The following is a 25,981-nucleotide window of genomic DNA, read 5'->3' as shown; positions in this document are numbered from 1 at the left end:
TGAGAAGGTGTCAGAATTATTTGCTTCTCTTCACAAGATCTCTTAGTTTCTCTTCAAGACATGACTTAACCTAAGTCTAAATACATTTCCTAGTCTAGTACTCCATATTTTCATTTAATCTGAAAATAAAAATATCCCGTTTAAATGGATGCTGCTGGTCTCGCAGGTTACAAAACACTATTTATTAAGGATATTGTCATTAAACCTTTAATTATGCTCATAACTTGAAAGCAAGGTTTGCCACTCATGTAAACTACCTCTGGATAGTCTTGATTTCCCTGTGTTAATGAATTTGCACGTCAGAATTGCTTCTCTCTATATGTTGAGATGGGGCACACATGCGTACACACATACACACACACACACACACACACACACACACACACACACACACACACACACACTCACATGACTGCAACAGCTAATCCAAAAACAAAACAAAACAAGCACCAAACAATCAACCAAAGCACCTTTGCTGGAAATCTTAGCAGTGTTCAGGCAGCCTAAAGTTCTTTTTCCTTCTTGACTCAGATGGGTTTTCAAAGTCATTGCCTGATACCAAAGCAATGGGAGCTCTAACGTCAAGATGCCCAAAAGGTCAGCAGCAGTAACAAAGCAGAAGAGACATAAGCTTTGAGCTTCATGCTTTTCAGGGGTCCCTTCAACACAGTGCATCTTAATCTTTTCCACTAAAGCCCACCAAAGGCAGAAGAGAGTCATGAAGTCTAGGAAATAAATACAATCACCTCCAAGCTCGATATTTCTTTTGAAGTCTCTTACTTTATCTTGAAAATTCACTTGCATTCTCAATTCTCCCTATATATCAGCATTTGCTTTAATCCATTTTTTTTGCAAGCAAAATACCAATGTGCACAGTTTCCAACCAAATAATCAGTTAACTCAATGCTCGAGAAAATGAACATTTTCATCTTGGGGCTTTTAGAATTCTTCATCCTTACACGCTGCCAGCAGCTCCTAGATGGTCACAGGCTTTTGTATGAAGAAAAGAAACTTAATTTGATGATAAGCTACATATTCTAGTAAGTGCTTCGCAGTCTTTGCTGCTTCCTGGGGACATCCCTTCATCTCTACATCCTTAAGTTTTTTTTCAGTTACTTCCTGATATTCTTCATTTTGACGTCATGTCTTCCCATGGTTATTTTCCTTTTCTTCTTTGGCATATTTTCTTGACATTACCCATTTTCCATTGGATGACTTTTAATGCTTTATTAGCTGTAGTCATAATTTTGTCTTGTTTCCTTCTAATTTCACAAACTTCTAAAGGATAATTCTCATGCACATCACATTTACTGTTCCATTACAAGCCACTATAAAACTCAGTGACTTAAAAGAACAAATAAGCATGCTGGAGAAGAAGCTAAGAGTCTTCCATCTCTACAGCTTAGGCAACAGAAAAAGAAAAGGCTAGGCCTGCCTTGAGCATTTGAAACCCCAAAGCTCAGGGCCAGTGACACACTTCCTCATCATCCCATACCTCATAATTTCCACTCAAGTAGTACCAGTCCCTGATGACTAGGTCCTATTCAACTCACCACAGTTGCCATCCCTGAGACTAGGTGTTGTGAATATCAAACTTGTTTACTGATATTCTCATTTATTGATTAATTAGTCACTGACCACTTATCACATGCAAGGCTCTTTGCTATTTGCCAGGAATTCATAATCTACAAGCTAAGAGAGAAATAGAAGTGAATAATGGAAGACAACAGGAGTCAAGACTACAATGCATGCCCAGGATAGAACAAAAGCACACACACCCTTAAGATGTCCACTTGTTCAGTAGAAAACTTAGTATTTTGCTTTATGACATGCAAAACAGGTATCTTCAGGTTTCCAATTACATATGCATATACATCAATGCTATTCATCTTTATTATAGTATTTTGAGGATAAGGGGAACACATATACAAAGAGGAGAAGGAAGCAAGATTTACAAGACCAGTGGTGGGCATGTTTTATTTCTGCCTGCTCAGCACCCATTCTCCATCAAGTTGTGCCAAGACCTTGACTTCCAGGTCCTTCTTTGCAACTCTCAGTCCATATGATAACAGGACATCACCCCACCAAAATTCAACAACTTGATCATGTGATCTAAAGCCTGGCCGATCACTTAACAACTGTATTCTGGCTACAGTGAAAATTTCAAATATATAGGTGGACCTAGTATCCGCTACTTTTATGATAATGGACTAGAAGAAAAAAAATCACTTTTTTATGTTACTCTAAAATGAGTGTAAGCTTGAGCTCATTAGAGGCCATAATAAGAAAGCCAATTCTGAAGGAAGAGGTAAGTCACCCATGTGAAAGATGGATGGTATGTGAGACTCTGGATATAGCGCTGTGGGGGTCCAGTTGCCTGGTCATCTCTGCTAATTGTTAATTGCTCACTCAGTGCTCAAAGGGGATGTAAATCACTTTGATTTGTAGCCAGAATTTTACATTCTAGGCCAATCCAATTAGAATGAAAAAAATTTCATTCAAGTATTAAACTGTTTTAAGAATTAGAAAATAATTCATGTGCACAGAAAAAGATGTAGAATAAATGTTAAGAGTAACATTCATCTGGAAACCTGTGTCAGGACCTGGTGGATATTTGTGGGGGTGGGTGATGGGTGATTTGGGTTGTCAACTTGAGTACATCTGGAATCAAATAAAACCCAAGCACCTGGGCATGCCTATTACAGATTTTCTTTTATTGGATCCTTCTAGTTGGGAAGACTCAGCCTAAATCTGGGAGAGACAATTCAGTGACACCTATAGCTAACTAAAGGCTCCTCTGGTAGTATGGGGACCAAAGAAAGCCAATGGTAAATAATGATTGAGAAGCTAATGTAAAATAAAATGGTGCCAGGTACCACAAGAGTAACAGAACTGTGCTGTTTTTTTATTTTACTTTTGTTTTTTCTAATGGAGTGTGTTGTATGTCTCTAGAAATTTGTTCAAATGACTGAAGAACCTGGAAAAGCAATTCCTGCTTAACATACTGCTATTATTCTCTCTCTCTCTCTCTCTCTCTCTCTCTCTCTCTCTCTATATATATATATATATATATATATATATATATATAAAATTTGAACTTTTGGAAACTTTAGCTGTGCTTTCAACTTTGGAAAAAAGCATCCCAGTTTACTGAGTTGAGTTGGCACTGTACAGAATGTACAGAAATTAACAGCCATATTGGTCTAGAAATGTTGAACTTAATTTTTTCCCATTCATACAGGGGTAACATACTATATTAAATATGTAAGGTCTTATCTACATGGGTTTAATTACAAAAACTAATAAAGTATTCTCTAAATAAACATATTTGAAGGGTTTATGGGGAACCAGGAATTTTGTGACTCTGTACATAAAACTTTTGACTTTGGGTAAAAATAAGGACAGTGACAAGCTAGCTGACTGTTTCTAGAAGCTCTGGATAAAAGGAAAAGTGTGAATGAAGTAATCCAGACTCAAAAGGACATGCATGGAATGTACTCACTGATAGCTGGATATTAGCCACAACTTACAGACTGTATGAAACAAGAAGAAAAGCCCAAGGGTAGATACTTCAGTCCCACTTAGAAGGGAAAATAAAATAATCACAGGAGATAGATTGAGAGGGGGACTTGGGTAGGAGAGAGGAGAAGGAGGGGAAAGGGGGCAACATCAGGCAACATCACATGATCAAGCTGTCGAATTTTGGTGGGGTGATGTCCTGTTATCATATGGACTGAGAGTTGCAGAGAAGGACCTGGAAGTCAAGGTCTTGGCACTACTTGATGGAGAATGGGTGCTGAGCAGGCAGAAATAACACATGCCCACCATTATTAGTCTTGTAAATCTTGCTCCCTTCTCCTCTTTGTATATGTGTGCCCCAATCCTCAAAATATTATAATAAAGATGAATAGCATTGATGTATATGCATATGTAATTGGGAACCTGAAGATACCTGTTTTGCATGTCATAAAGCAAAATACTAAGTTTTCTACTGAACAAGTGGACATCTTAAGGGTGTGTGTGCTTTTGTTCTATCCTGGGCATGCATTGTAGTCTTGACTCCTGTTGTCTTCCATTATTCACTTCTATTTCTCTCTTAGCTTGTAGATTATGAATTCCTGGCAAATAGCAAAGAGCCTTGCATGTGATAAGTGGTCAGTGACATCAGGTATGTGGGGGGAGACAAGATTGAATCCCACAGGGCTAGGAGAATAAATGGGAACATGCAGCCGTGTATTTTTGTGTGTGTGGGGTGACCTCTAGAAAGTCATAGAGATCTGGGATGTGAGAGGCTCCCAGGAATCAATGGGGATGACATTAGTGGAAATGTCCAATAGTGGGGAGATGGAACCTGAAGAGACCACCTCCAGTAAATAGCCAGGGCCCCCAGTTGAGGCATGGGACCACCCACCGATCCTCAAAATGTTTGACCACAATTGTTCCTGTATAAAGGAAATGCAGGAACAGAAATGGAGAAGAGATTGAAGGAAAGGAGATCAAGTGACTGCCCTACTTGGGATGTGCAGGATCCAAACCCTGATGACATGTTGTGCTTGCAGACAGGAGTCCAGCATGGCTGTCCACGATGCTGGCAGGCATGAGGAGTGTGGGTGGGAGAGTGGGGGAGCACGTTCTCAGAAGCAAATGGGGGGATAGGGTGAAGAATTCTGGAAGGCGAGATGCTGCTGCTCGACTGATGTGTTAAACACAGTGGGTTTAATTAGGCCCCAAAGTAGCAGGGGCTAGGTGGGTAGCAGCAGAGATGAGTAGCCCAGGGCAAAGGCAAGGTTAGTTAGCATTATAGACTGCACAGGTAAAGGAATTTTTACAATGGCATTGCTTGTGTGGCCCTTTGGTATTGGTTAACCACTCATGATCTTTTCAGGAATGAAATAGTCAAGAAGCCTACTAAGTTTTTGTTTGATCTCTGTAAGCAGAAATTTTCATAAATAAATTCTTAAAGGCTCCCTTGAATTGTCATGATAAGAATCTTAGTCTGTGAAACAATGTCCAGGCTTGAGCCAGTTTTCAAATCCTGAACCCCTTGAATAAAGGGATTCCTCTGAGGGACTTTCCTAAAATACCTAAGATTTTTACTTTCAGCCTTTCTTCAGTTCTTCCCTAGAAGGTTCTACAGCCTGTAACTGTATACTAAGGAGAAGAAATCCAAGCAGTTACGGAACACTCAGTTGTTTTCATATAGCAGAGTAGTCACTTGGCTGATGAATAAATGGGTGTGTGCTAACATGAGTTGACTTCCTATCTTTCTTCAAGACCCTGGAGACCATGTGCTTGCAATTTCTTGGAACGATCCTTCTAATTTGACCAGACAATAGTGCTCATTTTAACTTGTATCCTGGTTATCTAAAGTCTTATGTTAGAATTACTTGGAACTGGGGATGGCAAGACACACTTATTACACCAACATTCATGGGCAAAAGTAGGAGGATCAAAAGTTTACTCTCTGTGACCTGGTGAGCTCACTGATACCTTGAGCTACATGAGTTGCCACTCTTAAACTGAAGTTGCTAGGGACCCAAAGAATCATCTCTTTCAACATTTCAATGTTCTTCACACTTTGCTTGGCTTAGAGCCTCTTTCCTCCTCTAAGGGAGAAGGAGCCTACTATTAACTTGTCAGTACAGTGATAATCATTATGGGAACTATCACTTATTGAAAGCCTACTATCAGTAAGTGCTGCATAGGTGCTTCACAGGTGGTAGCTTATTAGATCTTCCCAACCATACTATAATATAAAAGTTTATACTCTAACTTTAGACTTAAGGAAGTAAAATGAAAATCAGAATAATTAGGCACCTACCCTGAGTCAAATAGGAACTCAGTGATGACCTGGTATCTTTCAAGCACATAATACAAGTCAATTGCCTAAAAGTCATCTAGTGCACACAGTAAATATTAGTAAATTTAACCATTTGTTATTGCCATGGCTTTAATTACCAAACTATACAGCTGATGTCTGTTGGTAAAGATATTACTTTTACGATGACTTTAAATGAATATGAAAATGTAGTAATTCCTAGTTGTGCTGGTTCACTATTTTTTCCCCCAAACTATATTCGAGCCAAGAATGCTCTGTGAGTAAAGATCTATGGTCAATTAAGCAAGGGAACTGTGATGTATTTTATTCCTCTCCAGGAGAGTCCCAAGAAGCATTAGCGCATTAAAAACATTCTGGAACATCTTGCAGAAAAAAAACCCTATTAATCTGCTTTAACCCAAACTTTTCAGATTCTTTGACAAAGGAATCCTTTCTTCTCACAATATTTATGATCTTCCCTTGAAATAACCATTCCACAGGAAACACTTGGGATAAATGAATCTATTGAAATCCCTCTTCCAAGTTGAGCATGTAATGTTTTGACAGTTCTTTTTCTGCCAACTCGACTCCCTGCTATGCATGTGCTGTGAAATGTCAGAGCCAACAATAATGTTTCTCTGACAGTTAATCATAAAACTCAAGGTTTTTTAGGCTTTTCTCATGACAGCTCGACATTCTTTTTATTTTTCTCTATCTTAGAGAAAAATCCCTACATTTTATAGCCACAGGTAAAATCCCTACATTTTCTTAAAGTTCATGTTCACAGTATTTTCAACTCTGGTTACAGACTATATAAGTGCAGTGTCTCATATTTTGTAATCTGAGTGTCACTGCCAGGACTGACATAGCTCAGCAGTACTTGCCTAGAATGTGTAGGAGACTGAGTTCAAGTTGCAGCTCTGTAATTGAATTTCTCATGCTATTCTTTCCTCTGCAATTAAACTGTTAATTTGTTAATGTCTGAAACTTTGCACTGCACTTCTGTGCATCCCTAAAGGTCCATGCTCACGATGTAGTCCACACACATTCATTTATCATCTCCTCATCAAACATCTCCCAAAAGTCAGGAACTCTTCTAAATGCCTTACTAGTTCCTTTTCTTATTGTTGTGACAAAGTACCTAAAAAAAAAAATTAAGGAAAGCAGGGTTTACTTTTGGCTCACAACTTGAGGATGCAGCCTATCCTGGCAGGAATTTGAGGCATGACAGCCTCTGCAGTCAGGCAGCGAGAGAGATGAATGCTGTGGTCTCAGCTCATTTTATCTTTTTTATTCAGAGCAGATCTCCAAGTCATGGGATGGTTCTAACCACATTCAGCCTTGTAGAAAGTCTTCCATAGACACACCCAGAGGTTTGCCTCCTAAAGAATTCTAGATACTATTACATGGACAACCATTACTAAATGCTACAATGCTGGAGTGTTGGAGCAAAAGAGAAAGTAAAGGCCATCAGTACTCTCATAGAAGCTTTCTTGTATGGGGGCGAAGGGGGTAGATCCATACTGTAGTGTCAGGGAAGGCCATGTGATATGCAATTAGTGGGCAAGAAAGCTTGAAAATGTAAATGAAGGGAGGGAGCTTTAGCTTGAGAAAGGCTGTCCTGAGAGCCTATCAGTAAGTTGAATCTGAGTAACAGGGAAAAAACCAATCCTACTATGAGAAGGTTGCAGAAAACATAGTTTTAAATCAGAGGAGCTGGCTGAATTTGCTGAATTGGAATAATAGCAGGAAAGCCAGAGCAGAATATACAGTGTAAGTCACCGAGATCAACTCAGAATAGTAAGCATGGGCCAGACTTTGGATTTGTGGAGATAAGGAGCATGCAGAATATTAAAGACATGGACCTAGTCTTAACATGTTTTCACAGAGTTAAAAGACAAACATGACTTCAGAGCAGAGAACACAATGTTGGGAGTAGGAAAGAAGTAGAAATGCACTTTAAGTTATCTTTATAGGCACCTACAGATATAGTAGTCATTTAGACAACATGGTGCAGGAGAGCAAAGTTCTGGGTCTACTTGGCAAAAGACTCAGTGGATGGCTGGAAAGTTGGCACAGTGATCAAGAGAATGTGTGGTTCTTACAAAGGATCCAGGTTTGATTCCCAGCATCCACATGAAGAGTCACCATCTCTCTGGGCACCAGACACACATGTGGTGTACAGATGTACATGCATGTAAAACACTTATACATATAAAATGATAAAAATAAAAACTAAAAAGACAGGAGGAGTCAGAGTCATCAATGGGACTTTTAAGCTTGAGAAAAGAAGTAGACAGGGACATTTCTTAGACTTGAATATTTCCCAAATCATGATAGCTTTGGGAGGAATGGGCTTTAGAGAAAGCATATAGAAGGAAATGAAGTTATTATATTTAATTGCATTCAGGTTGGGATGTTTATGAGTGATGCAGGAATACATATGACTTTTAACTTATTCTAGACCCCATGGAAATATATATACAAATCACTGGCACTAAAATGCACATGTTTATAACCATGAGGCCAAATGAAAACACCTAAGAACATTCCCAGATGCAGGCACTCAAACCTTAAGAACTGTGATCTAAATAAACTTTCTTTATAAAGCTGTCTTGTCTCAGTATTTCATCAAAAGTAATGCACAATGGCCCAATATGCTTGCACTCAGTTCTCAGTATGAACTGGCCATTGCTAGTTGTACCTGTGTACTAACTCATTCTCTGCAAATAATATTTGTCCCTATTCTACACTTGAGAAAGTAGAGACACAGAGAGTTGAAGTGATTTGTAGAGTGTTATGTTGGCACTACAAGTGACAAAAAGATTCACACTCAGACTGAAGCATCAAGGACCAGAATAAACTGGTAGGGGGTTTCACAGCTTCTGTCTGGTTTGTTTAATTATTTGTTTTGTTTTTCTCAATTCATGATATGTGTTGTAATTATCTCTTTTCACTCACTTCTTCTCTTTCAAGAGCATGAATTTATATCAAAAGCTGAAAGACAATTATTTTTCAGCCTTTTCTCTGTTGAGGCAATTTTGTGGGATTAAACCAATGTGATGTTACCATCAATTTTTTTCGAAATTCCCTTTTAGGATTTGTATAAGCTTCAATTACATAAAAATTAGAAAAATGTTAGTTTGCTGTGGTGGTATACACCCATAACCCCAGCACTGGGCAGGCAGAGTCAGGAGGATTACTGTATGTTTAAAGCCAGCCTGGTATACATAGTGAGTTCTAGGTGAGCCAAGGCTACACGGTGAGATTCTGTCTTAGAAAATAGAACAGAACCAAACAAAAAGGCCTTGCAACAGTCACATCCATATTGAAAATGCATTTGCCCATTGTTTTAATGACTCTATAGCATTAAACTATTGAGATATTTCATGGTTTAACTCCCACAACACATACATTTAGAGTGTGTAAACACGCACTTGTATTTATACAAGAAATCTGTGTTCTGAAAAGAAAGAGAAAGAAGGAAAGAAAGAAAGAAAGAAAGAAAGAAAGAAAGAAAGAAAGCAAGCAAGCAAGCTAGGCAGAATGAAATAATTTCATTCCTTCATTTAATATTTATTCAGTGTCATTTTATGTTAGGCAATCATTGTACACTGTGTCTTCAAATATTATATATAAAACTATGAAGAAGTGAAGGGAAAAGCTTTAAGATACCAAACAAAAGCTCTGGGATCAGTCCTCACTACCCAATAAGTGGGAGGGAAGAAGGAAGGAAGGAAGGAAGGATAGAAGGAAGGAAAGAAGAAAAATAAGCAGAATAAATAAACAAACAAACCACACGCAGAGAGACATAGCCAAGAAGACAGTGCAAGAGACAATGAAAGACAGACAGAAAGACAGACAGACAGAGACAGACAAAGATGGAGAAACAGAAACCACGAAAGACTTCAGAAGCCAACATACCAAATGTATCACTGTTTATTATTCCTATATGGTGATGTTAAAATGACTTTTATTTTATATTGTTTACCTTTCCCAACATAATTTTCTACAATGAACATATATTACTTTAATGTTAAGAAAAATATTTCAAAATAAAACATGTATACAAATTTTGCTGAGAGCACATACATTACTGTAATAGCCTTTGGAGCTACAGAGCAATCCATATTGGTAGTAAGGCCTGGCAGGAATATGACATTTTTATTGTTTCAGTGACTCAATAATAATGCTCTAATGACTCCACTGTGCCCTAGTATGTTTTCTATTGCTATAATAAAGACTATGACCAAAAGCAATTTGGGGAGGAAAGGGCCTCTTTGATGTTAGAGTTTACATTCAGTCCATCATGAAAGGAATTCACAGCAGGGACTCAAGACAGGAACCTGTAGCAGAAGCTGAAGCAGAGGCCTATTGTCTTGCTTCCCCATGGCTTGCTCAGTTTGCTTTCTTATATAGTCCAGGACCAGATGCCCATGCATGGCACTGTCACCAGTGAGGTAGACCCTCCCACATCAATCATTAATCAAAAAAATTCCCCACAGAGGAGCTTATTGGCAATCTGATGGAGGGATTTTCCCTAACTGAGGTTTCTCATATCAGATTACTAGCTTTGGTCAAGTTGAAAAACAAACAATCAAACACAAAAATCAAAAGTTGCCATGACACATTGTCAGGAACATTGGTCTAGGTATCCTCTCCCACACCCATCTGTGTGGTGTGGCACCTACAAAACTTCCTATGAAACAACTGATGGAAAATCAACGTGAACTGACCATTTTTCTTTGACTTGAAAGCATAAAACTGAGAAATGATCTAGGAGAGAGTTTCCAGGTTTAAAAAAATCCCTGAAGGGCTAGGCATGGTGGTACATACTTTTAACTGAAGCATTCAGGCAGTTCAAGACCAACCTGATCTAAAAACAAAATATATGTAGAATACTTATGTTTTCCTTGCCCCTTTGTTCCATCTACTTTTTAAGGCATCTTTTTGCTTTTCAATAGTGTAAGATTTCAAACATTAAAAAAAAAAAAACATAATAGATGGGTCTGGCAAGATGTCTCAGTGGTTAAGAGTGCTGGCTGCTCTTTCAAAGGACCTGCAGTTCAATTCCCAGAACCACATGGCAGCTTATAACTGTCTGTAACTCCAGTTCCATAGTATCTGATCCCTTCACACCAATGCACATAAAATAAAATTAAATAAAATTTAAAAGATATACCTATACTTGAGTACTCTAAAGAATGTGTAAGAAATGTCACTTTTTTATCACCGGTGTTGTTATTATCAAAATTGTTAATAACTTCCTTTTTAATGGCTTGTCTTGTACCAGAAGAAATTATAACATCCGCAAAAGAAGGAAATTATCTATTAAAAAGTAGATGGATTTTAACTAACTCTATACTAAGCAGATCCTAGGACTACTGATAAAGTTAGTCTTTCCCAAGCTTTTGCATTGTCTATCCCTCCCACCCCCTCTCTTGGTCTTGCTGTATCATCTAGACTGGACTCAAACTCACAATCTCCCTGCCTCTGCCCCTCAGTGCTGGGATTACAGACCTTTGGCATCACACATGGTTCTCCAGAGATTTGAATTTAAAAGGACTATTATAGCTGGAAAATGTGAGAATTGATCTGAAAGACAAAAAAGCTAGGAAGCAAAAAGCCAATGGAGATAAGCTGTCACCAGGAGGGAAGTCTCAGATGAGCACAAGGGGACAGGGGCAACCACTTGGATATAATGTTGCAGGGACAAAGGGGCATGATCATACTGACACTTGGCCATACCTACCCAGACTGTTGTCACTTCTCGTAGGCCAGGAAGTGATTCTTTCCCTCAGCTTCTTTTTACCGGACTTGTCTGACTTCATGAACAGGTCTACTTCCTCCTTCCTAATCTCTCTAACAAGCTGCGTGTGGCACCTTGTGAAGTCTTGGAAGGAAATCTTCCCTTTCTCATCTGTGCCCAGTTGGCTCATGATCTCAGCCACTGACTCTTCCATATTCACCTGTCGGCAGACCATTAGCAAGTCATTCCTGTGGGAGTGAACACAGGAGGCCATGTCAGAAGGGCTAGGAAGAGTCAGGAGTGAAAACAAAACAAAACTGTTTCTTAAATGCACTTGCTATAGTATACTGATTTTAAACTTTCCCATTGCTTCCAGAAAATCGGTAGTGTACAAAGTCATGTGACTGAGTGTTTGGGCTCACATCTTTAATCCTGACACTGGAAAGACAGAGGCAGGTGGATCTCTGAGTTCAACTCCAATCTGATCTACATATCCAGTTCCAAGCCAGTAGGAGCTACGTATTGAGACCCTGTCTCCACCAAAACAAGCAAAAATCTGTTTCATCTGGGTTTTCTAGACAAAAATATTTGCCATTTAGAAGGGTGACAGTACTGGTACCCCTTTGTTCTTTTTTCTTCCTATCCTTCTGAACTTGCTATCTTCATTCCTTTCAAATTAAAGACCTTAAAATTTCTTTCTTTCTGTACAGTGCAGCACCATGACTCTCAAAGGCAGTAATTGGAATATAAAAAAGACAGTTCCTTAACAAAAACCCAGGATAGCTAAAACTATCCTCAACAATAAAAGGTCTTCTGGGCGAATCACTATCCCTGAACTCAAGCACCATTAGAGAGCAATAGTGATAAAAACTGCATGGTATTGGTACGGACACAGACAGATAGACCAGTGGAATAGAATTGAAGATTCAGAAATGAACCCACACACCTATGGTCACTTGATTTTTGACAAAGGAGCCAAAACCATCCAATTGAAAAAAGATAGCATTTTCAGCAAATGGTGCTGGTTCAACTGGAGGTCAGCATGTAGAAGAATGCAGATTGATCCATTCTTAACACCACGTACAAAGCTTAAGTCCAAGTGGATCAAGGACCTCCACATCAATCCAGATACACTCAAACTAATAGAAGAAAAAGTGGGGAAGAATCTTGAACACATGGGCACTGGAGAAAATTTCCTGAACAAAACACCAATGGCTTATGCTCTAAGATCAAGAATCAAAAAATGGGATCTCATAAAACTGCAAAGTTTCTGTAAGACAAAGGACACTGTTGTTAGGACAAAATGGCAACCAACAGTTTGGGGAAAGATCTTTACCAATCCTACAATTGATAGAGGGCTTATATCCAAAATATACATTGAACTCATGAAGTTAGACTGCAGGGAGACAAATAACCTTATTAAAAATGGGGTTCAGAGCTAAACAAAGAATTCACAGCTGAGAAATGCCGAATGGCCAAGAAACACTTAAAGAAATGTTAAACATCTTTAGTCATAAGGGAAATGCAAATCAAAACAACCCTGAGATTGCACCTCACACCAGTCAGAATGACTAAGATCAAAAACTCATGTGACAGCAAATGCTGGCAACGATGTGGAGAAAGAAGAACACTCCTCCATTGTTGGTGGAATTGCAAACTGGTACAACCATTCTGGAAATCAGTCTGGAGGTTCCTCAGAAAATTGGACATTGAACTACCTGAGGACCCAGCTATACCTCTCTTGGGCATATACCCAAATATGCCCCAACATATAACACAGACACATGCTCCACTATGTTCATAGCAACCTTACTTATAATAGGCAGAAGCTGGAAAGAACCTAGATGTTCTTCAACAGAGGAATGGATACAGAAAAGGTGGTACATCTACACAATGGAATACTACTCAGCTATCAAAACAATGACTTTATGAAATTCATAGGCAAATGGATGGAACTGGAAAATATGATCCTGAGTGAGGTAACCCAAACACAGAAAAACACACATGGCATGCACTAATTGATAAGTGGCAATTAGCCCAAACGCTTGAATTACCCTAGATGCACAGAACACATGAAACTCAAGAAGGATGACCAAAATGTGAATGCTTCACTCCATCTTCAAAAGGGGAACAAGAATACCCTTGGGAGGGAATAGGGAGGCAAAGTTTAGAACAGAGGCAGAAGGAATACCCATTCAGAGCCTGCCCCACATGTGGCCCATAGATATACAACCACCAAACTAGATAAGATGGATGAAGCAAAGAAGTACAGGCTGACAGGAACCAGATGTAGATCTCTCCTGAGAGACACAGCCAGAATACAGCAAATACATAGGTGAATGCCAGCAGCAAACCACTGAACTGAGAACGGGACCCTCAGGAATCTTAGAAAGGACTGGAAGAGCTTGAAGGGGCTCGAGAGCCCATATGAACAGCAATGCCAACCAACTAGAGCTTCTAGGGACTAAGCTACTACCCAAAGACTATACATGGACTGACCCTGGGCTCCAACCTCATAGGTAGCAATGAATAGCCTAGTAAGAGCACCAGTGGAAGGGGAAGCCCTTGGTCCTGCCAAGACTGAACCCCCAGTGAACGTGATTGTTGGGGGGAGGGTGGTAATGGGGGAGTATGGGGAGGGGAAGCCCATATAGAAGGGGAGGAGGAGGGATTAGGGGGACGTTGGCCCAGAAACTGGAAAGGGAATAACAATCAAAATGTAAATAAGAAATACTCAAGTTAATAAAGATAAAAAAAAAAAAAGACAGTTTTGTCTTTCTGTTTGTCAATAACTATCTGGGCTGTAAAAACAATGAAGTTTTTGACAATCTTGCTTTCCAGTTTCCTGGGCCTGTGCTCAGCTTGGTAATTCTGCAAAATGTTACTTATTCTTGATTTTTACTTACCTCTGCATTTTTTTGATTTTCCACTTCCCATCCCTAATTAGTTATCTCTAAGATTCAAAGCAGGCATCAAAATCCCAGACACCTTTCATATCTGGATGTAATGAGAAAGTATGAAGTGTTTGGACCCAAGATATGAAGGGTGGTGGTCACTGGAAAATTATGACTAGTCTGTAGTCTTACTTTTTGGGTGCTGTTTTTGTCTTTTATTTGTTCTTCTGTTTTTAATATTTGAGACAGTTTCTCTGAGTAACCTTAGCTGTCCTGAAACTCAATCTGCAGATGAGGCTGGCCTCAAAATCAGAGATCCTCCTGCCTCTGCCTCCAGAGTGCTGGGATTAAAGACATGCGCCACCAACTCCTAGCTGAGTCTTTCATTTTTTTTTTTTAAAGAAGAAAAAATAATTTTTAAAGGACAACCAGAAACACTATGCTCACCAAGAACATTTATCTGACAGATGTCAGTTTGATCCTTGACCTTGGAAGACATTTTTCTTTCTAGCAATATTTTTTGGGAAACATCTTCCTAATAATACTCCAACTATAAGTCACACAAAGTCAATGAACTATATTGAAAGATATATTGAACTATATTGAAAGAGTTGAAAGATATTTGAAACCACTCCTTAGGAACAAATACATCCTTCATCTCACTATACCTCTAAGAGTACAATTGTCTTGAAGACCTGACCAATATGATGTTTGCTGATTGATATTTGCCACCTTTTCTCTCCCAGGCCATCCCTTGGTCAATCTCCCATCTTCCGGTCAGTGCCACCATGACTTCTCCAAGCCCTTGAGGCCCCTAGCCCTATCTATGTACATTTTAATCTCTTTCGAATCTATTCTACCTCACTCTTTGTTTCTCCTTGCCCTATTCCCTTTCCCAAGTTTCTACTGTCTAAACACCATCAAATCTCAGTTGAACTTGTCACTGAAATGTCTTTGAACTTTACTCTCCTGTAAAGCCCCCCCCATGCAAATGTAAAAGTAATGAAAGTTTCATGCTTTTCTCTTGTCACTGTTTGTATCATCTCAAAATATCCCAAATGTGCAGATTATCTCAAGTTGAAATCCCCCGAGGAAGTGCAACCTCATAAAAAGCCCACTGGCATATGTTTCCCTGCGTGCCTGTGTGTGTATGTGTGTGTGTGGGTGCGCAAATTACACACTTCGTTTTGGAATGGATTTCTTTCCTATAACAAAGCTGAGAAAGAACCTGGGCCACCAGGGACTGTTAATCTGGACTGCAGCAGACATGAATAACCCTCGCTTACCACTGCCTTCCATACCTAACTCTACCCCTAACGAGTACCTTATTAACACTTTAGAACAGTGGTCCTCAGCCTTCCTAATGCTGTGACCCTTAAATACAGTTTCTCAGGTTGTGGTGTCCCTCAGCTGTAAAATTATTCTGTGACTACTTCATAACTGTAATTTTGCTATAGTTATGAATCATAATGTAAATACTGGATATGCAGGGTATCTGTTATGGGACCTCTGTAAAAGAGTTGTTCGCAACCCATAGTCTGAGAAACACTGCTCTAGAGTTTACTCTGGTAGCCAGGATATCCCTCTAGCCTGACATCCCTTCTCAAGATTTTTTGTTTGTTTTTGTTTTGTTTTGTTTTGTCTAAAAGGCATAAACACACCATACTCTGGAAATGTCTTTGAACTTTACTTTCCTGTAAAGACCCCCCCCAATGCAAATGTAAAAGTAATGAAAGTTTCATGCTTTTCTCTTGTCAATTAGCTCTTGTTTTAATCTGATTTCCTACACCCACTTAAATAAGAATGTGGTTGGTGCTGAAGGGATGTCTCTGTGCTTAAGAACATGAGCTACTCTAAGGAGGATCTGAGTTCAGTTCCCATTGCTCACACTAGGCAGTTCATGGCAACTTGTAACTCCAGCTGCAGGGGTATCTGACACCTTCAGTTGCCACAGTCACTCGTGTGCACATACTCACACACATACACATAATCAAAACTATAGAAACAATCACTCATTTACTCTTTCATTCCCCGACAGTACTTTACTATTTACTGTGTTTTCCTAAGACAGTTTCTACGATCTCATCAGTTTTTGCCATGTTTATGTTGCTAGCTTTCTTAGCAGATCACCCTGCTTCCACATGGCATCACATGTTCTTAAATATTTTTTATACACAGCTATGCATTTTACTTTGATTAGTTTGTATGTGTTTACATGTATCATTCTGTATAGTATACATGCCACAGTGCATATACAATATGTGTTTGTAAGGCAGACAGATTGATGAATAATTATGTATGTGAATGTCGGCACGGTAGATTATTACTCTGAATTTCCCATTTGAAGGTGGCATATAGGGTATACAGATACAGCCTTGCTTAAGCCTCGAAGGCAAGTATGCCTGTGTGCTCTGCCCCCCCCCTTAATTCAGGTTTGATACCTTGCTTGAGTGTTTGCTGCCGTGCTAGTGAACTTATTATGCTTGTACAGTGAGACTTACTTCTTGTGCTTCCTCCATGTATATGAGAAAACACCACAGCAGGAGTAACCCTTTTGTCTGGCCCCAAATAAGTGATATTAGCAGGTGTTCATCAAGACTTATCTACCCCGAGAAAAGCCACTCCAAGTCATTTTAAGATGTATGCTTCAGAATAAATTCTTCTAGCTCACAACAGCCAATGTAACTGCTTTCTTGAGATTTTGTGTTCTACATTGAAATAATGTTCTAAAAAAATCTTTCATGTGCCTGTTCTATTCTTGTCTTTCTCTATACTTCCTGCCTGATATGTGTCTGGATTCATCCAAGATATGAGAATGGTCAGGGTCACAAATGTAGAATAAAGCTGTAAAGGAAAGTTCCAGATATTCTTTGGTTGCATATTTTATTTTCTAGAATAAGGATTTCCTTCTTAGATTTTTAGGCAATAATTTAAAAAAGTAATCCTTAAAAGCTAATCTTGAATTTAGCCCTTTAGATAATCTAGATTTCAGAGGTTCAGAGGGAGATTGTGACATCAATCTTTTCTGGGTAGCCAAAACGCTGTATGTCAAGTATTTTTACAATGAGGGTAATAATAATCTATTTAACAGCTTTGTTCTGAGGTAAATGAGAAACAGCATGCTAAGCACTTACCATGGTGTCTGGTGCATATTAACCTCCCACTGAACAGAAGCCATTATTATAATCTCTCCACAATTATTGATTGTAGGTTTTCTCAATGACCCTGTTTCATGATTAAGGTATTTATAATAAAACAGGAAGTGCTCCAGGAAAAAGAAAGTCTAATCAGTTGAACTGGATTGCTCACCAAGAGCAACGATCTGTCCACAGAAATCCTCATCCTATTGCCTGTGGCCTGCTTATTACACTTGGCACCTGTTGGGAAGCCCAGTTCTATTCAGGCTTCAGAAGCCCTGTTTTAATCAAAGCAGTTCAAAAGGTAGATCTATATTCTAGAAATGCCATGTCAAAGCAATGGATTATATTGAATTGTTATCTGGACCAGTGAGAGGCTGGTACCAAACTTCAACTCTGAGCACATTGCTTCTGTTCTTAAGTCAGAACATAATCTTTAGATGGAAGTGCCTGTATTTAAAAATTAAATTGAGCTAGCATTCTTTCAGTGTAGATTTACAGGATTATGATTATGTCTGCAAGGGAACTACTGTTCCCATTTAAAGGTATGAAGACTGAAAGAGTAACAGGGATTAAGTGACAAGTCCAAGAATATAAACCAAGTCATTTGAAGCCCAAGTCCCTGTCCTTGTATTCCACCTTCCCAGAGTCTTTGATGGGCAGCTCAATCCTCCAGTGTCATTGATTAGCAATATTTATATTGAACTGGAAAGTCCGTATTCCATCTTCTATTTCAAATGTGCATAGAAATATGGTCCTATATTATCATCAGTATTATGGATAGAAAAAATTACAAGGAAAAATTTTCAATTTTTTTATTGGATATTTTAAGTATTTACATTTCAAATGTTATCTCCTTTCCTGGTTCCCCCTTTTCCCATTCCCTCTCCCCCTGCTTCCAGGATGGTGCTCCCCTTCCCACCTACCCACTTCCACATCAAGTAGAGTAAAAGCCTGGAGAGCAGAATTGCAGCTGCTGAGCTGGGCTGTTAAAAACTGCTTCCAGTAAGCTGTGACCGCCCAGTCCCAAGCCTCTCTGCAATGCTTTCCTGTTCCTCCTCCTAATTAGTGCAGGTTATTTACATGCTCTAATCTGAGCTAGCCTGGAAATGTTCTCTGGCTAATGAAATGGGGGTAGCAATAGCACTTTAGTATACTGAACACATGAGCCTTCTCAATTGTTTATCGAAATAAGGTGTTATATAGCCCAGGTTGACCCCAGGTTCTAAATAGCTGAGACTGGCTTTGAACTTGTGGGAGTGCACATCTTTTTTTTTTTTTTTTTTTTTCCTTTTCGAGCTGGGGACCGAACGCAGGGCCTTGAGCTTGCTAGGCAAGCGCTCTACCACTGAGCTAAATCCCCAACCCCTGGCTTTGAACTTGTAATCCACTTGCCACCATCCCCCAAGTTCTAGGGTCTCAGGTGTGCACCACGACACCCAGCGCTGACCACAAGGTCTTAAAGACACATTGTAGGTTCTACCTTCCTCCCGATTCTGTGCCTCAGTATTGGTCCATTCTGCCTTTTTTTTTCTGACAACGTTCAACAACTACACCATTCAGTCACTGACTACATACAGCTTTGTGGCAATTTTGGATTGTTTTATTAAACATTTTCCTTTTAAAAATTGATTTAACGTACAACTTGTATTCCTAGCCTAATCTCCAGCTCACAGAAACCAGTGTTGGCCTGAAATCGGAATCTTCTGAAATGCATGGAGAAGCCAAGGTGCACAGGGTACTCCTCTAACATATTTAATTTCATGAATTTAAGTATAAATACTCAGAAATTAAAAATGCTCACCCTTCTGAAGGCAGCCTCATTTTAATTTTTTCAGATACACGGCTTCTTTTGTTCCAGTAAACTTCATTACATGAGGTGTTTGGTGACTACAAATGACCAATGGGCCCCTTAACCAAACAGAGGGCCCTAAACTTTAGTACACAAGTTGCCTGCTTTGAAAAGAAAGGCAAACCTTTTATACTCCATGCATACATAGTCAAAGCATGACCCATAGTGAGAACTACATAGGTAAACAATCAAGCGAATATTATAGAGGGCAAGGATACACATCAAGACAGCTCCACACGGAGCATCCCTGCTTACACAGTTCATTGTCAGCTGACCTGACCTTAGACACCAAATGATTGCATTCTACAAAACACCCACTCAAGGCAGAACTGTAGACTAGCAAAAGTGAGAAACTAGAGTTACATGAAATCTACTGAGCAATAGCTGCAGAGAACATTTGACATACGCCATTAAATTTTGGGGAAGTGGTTTTCTACTAAGTCACCATTTAGACAATACTGTAAGAGACATCTTGTACTCACATTTACACATATGTACCTTGTCTTCAGACAATGCTGCTATGTTATGACAAAAGAATAGAACCAGGTTTACAGCAAAGGAACTGGCTATACAAGGCATACAGGTTTTAGTTCTGTGGAGAACATCAATCTCCAGGCAGCAGAACTGAAGTATGACTAAAGATCGATGTTTCTAGCTCTAAACCACATGGTTTCACAAAGCACAGCTATTACTTCTCTGTGTGTGAGTCCTTTTTCTCTGGGCTACTTTTCTTCATTTAATGTACAGAGAAGTTGAGGAGGAAGTAGAAATTCAATGAAGCCATTTATCATCCAGGCAAATTTATAGCCCAACATGAGGCAAATGTAAGAGGATGAGCTTTGGTCTCTCAGGCTCAGGGGGAGGAAAAATACAATTCTTTTCCACAATGACAGCAAACTCAGAGCTCAGCTGGAATGCAGGCTGAGCCAAGGCAGCCATTATTTGAATAACAGATCACATGCTTCTCTTCAAATTTCTCAAGTAACTGAGATCCTTAGACCCAGTTAGGAGGCCAGACATCAGCATTTGTAGAATAAACACAAAAATAGGCTAAGAGCTCATAGTGTACTTATTTCTTATGTGTGACAGAAAAACATAACTTAGACCACGCTAATGTCACTGCTACAGACTTCTCAAAATGCAAGAATTAAAAACAGCTTTCATTAAACAAGATTCTGGACTGTGAGTGGTGAGTTCTACAGACAGATGCTGTGAGGAACCAAAGCATTTGTCTTTCATCCTGCTTCCCAGCAAAATGAAGCAAGGCTCAGAGATGAAAGAAGGAAATAAATGGACCCATAGTGAAGACAGCACGTAGTCAGAGGACGTTATTGGGCATAAGAGGCTTCAACATGTTTTAGAGGGATTTAAAAGACACGGGGAGCTCACTGCTCCCAAACCCCGTGGGAGAGAGAGCTCACCGCCCAGACAGGTGGGCACTCCTGAGACTACAGAGCCGAAGAGACCACCAATACTGCCCACCCCTGCCCACATTCCTGGCCCAAGAGGAAACTGTATACGGCCTCTGGGAACCGGAAGATAGGGGCACTGGAGCTGCAGGTCCCCTGCGCCCCAGGCACCGCTGGAACCTGAAGGGATCCGGTCAACAGTTCTCTGCACCAAAATCCCGAGGGAGGGAGAGCTAAACCTTCAGAGAGGCAGACACGCCTGGGAAGCCAAAAGAGACTACACTTTGCCCACATTTCTGACTCCAGAGGAAAACACCAAATGCCATCTGGGACCCTAGTGCATGGAGGCTCCCGGAAAAGGCGGCGCAGGTCCTCCTGGTTGGGGCCCTCACAGAGAGCTCATAAGCAACACCCCACGAGCAAACTTGAGCCTTGGGACCACAGGTAAGACCAACTTTTCTGCTCCAAGTGACCTGTCTGGTGAACTTAGGAGACAGGCCCACAGGAACAGCTGAAGATCTGTAGACAGGAAAAACTACATGACCCAAAGCAGAACACTCTGTTCCCATAACTGGCTGAAAGAAAACAGGAAAACAGGTCTACAGCACTCCTGACACACAGGCCTATAGGACAGTCTAGCCACTGTCAGAAATAGCAGAACAAAATAAGACCAGAGATAATCTGATGGTGAGAGGCAAGCACAGAAACCCAAGCAACAGAAACCAAGACTACATGGCATCATCAGAGCCCAATTCTTGCACCAAAGCAAACACTGAATATCCAAACACACCAGAAAAGCAAGATCTAGATTTAAAACCATATTTGATCATGATGCTGGAGGACTTCAAGAAAGACATAAAGAACTCCCTTAGAGAAATGCAGGAAAACATAAATAAACAAGTAGAAGCCTATAGAGAGGAATCACAAAAATCCCTGAAAGAATTACATGAAAACACAATCAAAAAGGTGAAGGAATTAAAAATTGAAATAGAAGCAATGAAGAAAGAACACAGGGAAACAGCCCTGGATATAGAAAACCAAAGGAAGAAACAAGGAGCCGTACATACAAGCATCACCAACAGAATACAAGACATAGAAGAGAGAATCTCAGGAGCAGAAGATTGCATAGAAATCGACACAACTGTCAAAGATAATGGAAAACGGAAAAAGCTACTGGTCCAAAACATGTGGGAAATCTGGGACTCAATGAGAAGATCAAACCTAAGGATAATAGGTATAGAAGAGAGTGAAGACTCCCAGCTCCAAGGAGTCTATGGTTTCAACAAAATCATAGAAGAAAACTTCCCTAACCTAAAGAAAGAGATGCCCATAAGCATACAAGAAGCCTATAGAACTCCAAATAGATTGGACCAGAAAAGAAAGTCCTCTCGTCACATAATAGTCAAAACACCAAATGCAGAAAACAAAGAAAGAATATTAAAAGCAGTAAGGAAAAAAGTCAAGTAACATATAAAGGCAGACATATCAGAATCAGACCAGACTTCTCGCCAGAGACTATGAAAGCCAGAAGATCCTGGACAGATGCCATAGAGACCCTAAGAGAACACAAATGCCAGCCCAGACCAGCAAAACTCTCAATTAATATAGATGGAGAAACCAAGATATTCCATGTCAAAACCAAATTTACACAATATCTTTCTAGAAATCCAGCGCTACAAAGGATAATAAATGGTAAAGCCCAACATAAGGAGGCAAGCTACACCCTAGAAAAAGCAAGAAACTAATCGTCTTGGCAACAAAACAAAGAGAAGAAAAGCACACAAACATAATCTCACATCCAAATATGAATATAACAGGAAGCAATAATCACTATTCCTTAATATCTCTCAACATCAGTGGTCTCAACTACCCAATAAAAAGACATAGATTAACAAACTGGATCCACAATGAGGACCCTGCATTCTGCTGCCTACTGGAAACACACCTCAGAGACAAAGACAGTTACTTTCAGAGTGAAAGGCTGGAAAACAACTTTCCAAGCAAATGGTCTGAAGAAGCAAGCTGGAGTACCCATTCTAATATCAAATAAAATCAATTTTCAGCTAAAAGGCATCAAAAAAGATAAGGAAGGATACTTCATATTCATCAAAGGAAAAATCCACCAAGGTGAACTCTCAATCCTAAATATCTATGCTCCAAATACAAGGGCACCTACATACATAAAAGAAACCTTACTAAAGCTCAAAACACACATTGCACCTCACACAATAATAGTAGGAGATATCAACACTCACTCTCATCAATGGACAGGCCATGGAAACAGAAATTAAACAGAGATGTAGACAGACTAAGAGAAGTCATGAACCAAATGGACTTAATAGATATTTACAGAACATTCTATCCTAAAGCAAAAGGATATACATTCTTCTCAGCACCTCATGGTATTTTCTCCAAAATTGACCACATAATTGGTCAAAAAACAATTCTCAACAGATACAGAAAGATAGAAATAATCCCATGCGTCCTATCAGACCACCACAGGCTAAAGCTGGTCTTCAATAACAATAAGGGAAGAACGCCCACATATACATGGAAGGTGAACAATGCTCTACTCAAGGCTGAGAAACACCTAAAGAAATGTTCAACATCTTTAGTCATAAGGGAAATGCAAATCAAAACAACCCTGAGATTTCACTTCACACCAGTCAGAATGGCTAAGATCAAAAACTCATGTGACAGCAAATGCTGGCGAGGATGTGGAGAAAGACGAACATTCCTCCATTGTTGGTAGGATTGCAGACTGGTACAACCATTCTGGAAATCAGTCTGGAGGTTCCTCAGAAAATTGGACATTGAACTACCTGAGGACCCAGCTATACCTCTCTTGGGCATATACCCAAAAGATGTCCCAACATATAACAAAGACACATGCTCCACTATGTTCATAGCAGACTTATTTCTAATAGCCAGAAACTGGAAAGAACCCAGATGCCCTTCAACAGAGGAATGGATACAGAAAATGTGGTACATCTACACAATGGAATATTACTCAGCTATCAAAAACAATGCCTTTATGAAATTCATAGGCAAATGGATGGAACTGAAAAATACCATCCTGAGTGAGGTAACCCAATCACAGAAAAACACACATGGTATGCACTAATTGATAAGTGGCAATTAGCCCAAACGCTTGAATTACCCTAGATGCACAGAACACATGAAACTCAAGAAGGATGACCAAAATGCAAATGTTCCACTCCTTCTTTAAAAGGGGAACAAGAATACCCTTGGGAGGGAATAGGGAGGCAAAGTTTAGAACAGAGGCAGAAAGAACACCCATTCAGAGCTTGCCCCACCTGTGGCCCATACATATACAGCCACCAAACTAGATAAGATGGATGAAGCAAAGAAGTGCAGGCTGACAGGAACCAGATGTAGATCTCTCCTGAGAGACACAGCCAGAATACACCAAATACATAGGTGAATGCCAGCAGCAAACCACTGAACTGAGAACGGGACCCCCGTTGAAGGAATCAGAGAAAGGACTAGAAGAACTTGAAGGGGCTCGAGAGCCCATATGAACAATAATGCCAACCAACCAGAGCTTCCAGGGACTAAGCCACTACCCAAAGACTACACATGGACTGACCCTGGGCTCCAACCTCATAGGTAGCAATGAATAGCCTAGTAAGAGCACCAGTGGAAGGGGAAGCCCTTGGTCCTGCCAAGACTGAACCCCCAGTGAACGGGATTGTTGGGGGGAGGGCAGTAATGGGGGGAAGATGGGGAGGGGAACACCCAAATAGAAGGGGAGGGGAGGGGTTAGGGGGATGTTGTCCTGGAAACCGGGAAAGGGAATAACAATCGAAATGTAAATAAGAAATAAGTTAATAAAGAAAAAAAAAGTCTAAATTACAAGAAAGAATTTGCCAACTGCATAATTTTAGAAATCTGTTGTATTATAAAGAAAAATTTATGGTATAAAATTAAGAGAGCTGATCAATAGTTTCTAGATTAATAGTTTCTAGTGTCTTGCTTTTCTAAGCAAGAATCCAAGATAATGGGATTAAGTATAATCGTTTCACAAAATGACATCCATTAACAATGGCTCCTAACTTTTTATGTTTGTACTTTTATAAACTAGCTCATTCTTCAAATCTGTCACTCCACAAAAGAGTATTTAATGCATCAATGTAGAGTAAGAAGTTACAATGTACCACAAAGAAATTTACTATCATGCTATGAATCACCCCCTAATAAAAAAAAAAAGAGACATGGGAACATGTTGACAGACAGTTCTGATGGTCCATGCTTAGACTATTGAACCAGGAGCTTATAAGGAGTGACAGAAACAACCCAGGTACTGGTGAGTGATCAAACTGCTGTGATTGGCAGTGAGAACTGAAGTGGAACTTAAGCTACCTTCCCATTCACAACCCAGAGCAAAGAGATTTTGTTCAAATCTTGGATTTGGAGATGTGAGCATTAAAAAAGAAAAGGGCAAGCAATGTGATTAGCCAACCCGATGGAAAGCTGAGTGGTGGATAAGCATGTGAAAACATGATCAGTCTTACAGATGTGAGGAAAATGCAGAAGAAACCAATTTTAAAAATCAGGTTCTATTTCAATATACATAACACTCTTCAGGTAGTGTCCTCAGAATTACTAAATGCTGGCAAAGGAGTACGGGCTGGCACCCGGCATGGCAGAAAGAAAAGCAGTCACCACATCTCTGGAGAGGAGTTTTGCAATGATACCATAAACACCATCTCTGGTGGTTAATCTTGAGTGTCAAACTGAAGGGATTTAGAATCACCATAGAAACAAATTTCTGTCCACTTCTATGTTGGATTAACCAGATTAAATTAATTGAGGAACACACACACACACACACACACACACACACACACACACACACACACACACACATATTTAGGGTAGTTCTAATCCATGGGCTGGAGTCCTGGCTGAATTTAAAAGGAAAAGGAGAAAGGTCCGTAAAGACAAGCATCCATCTCTCTATGCTCCCTGACCCCTGATGCACCATGACCAGCTGCCTCTTCCTCCCTAATATGATGGACTATAGCCCGGAACCCTAGGCAAAGTAAACCCTTCATCCCTGAAGTTCAAGTACTTTAGTCACAGCAAGAAGAGGAGTGAC

At 39.8% G+C, this 25,981-nt stretch overlaps 1 protein-coding gene across 1 annotated transcript in view; it reads right to left on the bottom strand.

The window, feature by feature from the left end:
* The window catches only part of Mcc (MCC regulator of WNT signaling pathway), a 39,720-nt gene extending 27,474 nt beyond the window's left edge, over window positions 1-12,246 (bottom strand). The window contains exon 1 of the mRNA XM_032895014.1: window positions 11,571-12,246. Within this exon, the coding sequence (XP_032750905.1) occupies window positions 11,571-11,841 (271 nt within the window). The 5' untranslated portion in view covers window positions 11,842-12,246. The remainder of the gene's footprint in view (window positions 1-11,570) is intronic.
* Window positions 12,247-25,981: the final 13,735 nt, after the last annotated feature.

The sequence above is a fragment of the Rattus rattus genome, chromosome 2 (assembly GCF_011064425.1).
Source record: "Rattus rattus isolate New Zealand chromosome 2, Rrattus_CSIRO_v1, whole genome shotgun sequence".
Classification (NCBI taxonomy): domain Eukaryota; kingdom Metazoa; phylum Chordata; class Mammalia; order Rodentia; family Muridae; genus Rattus; species Rattus rattus.
Note: the sequence above shows the minus strand (reverse complement) of the source record. Positions and strands in the feature narration are given on the sequence as shown.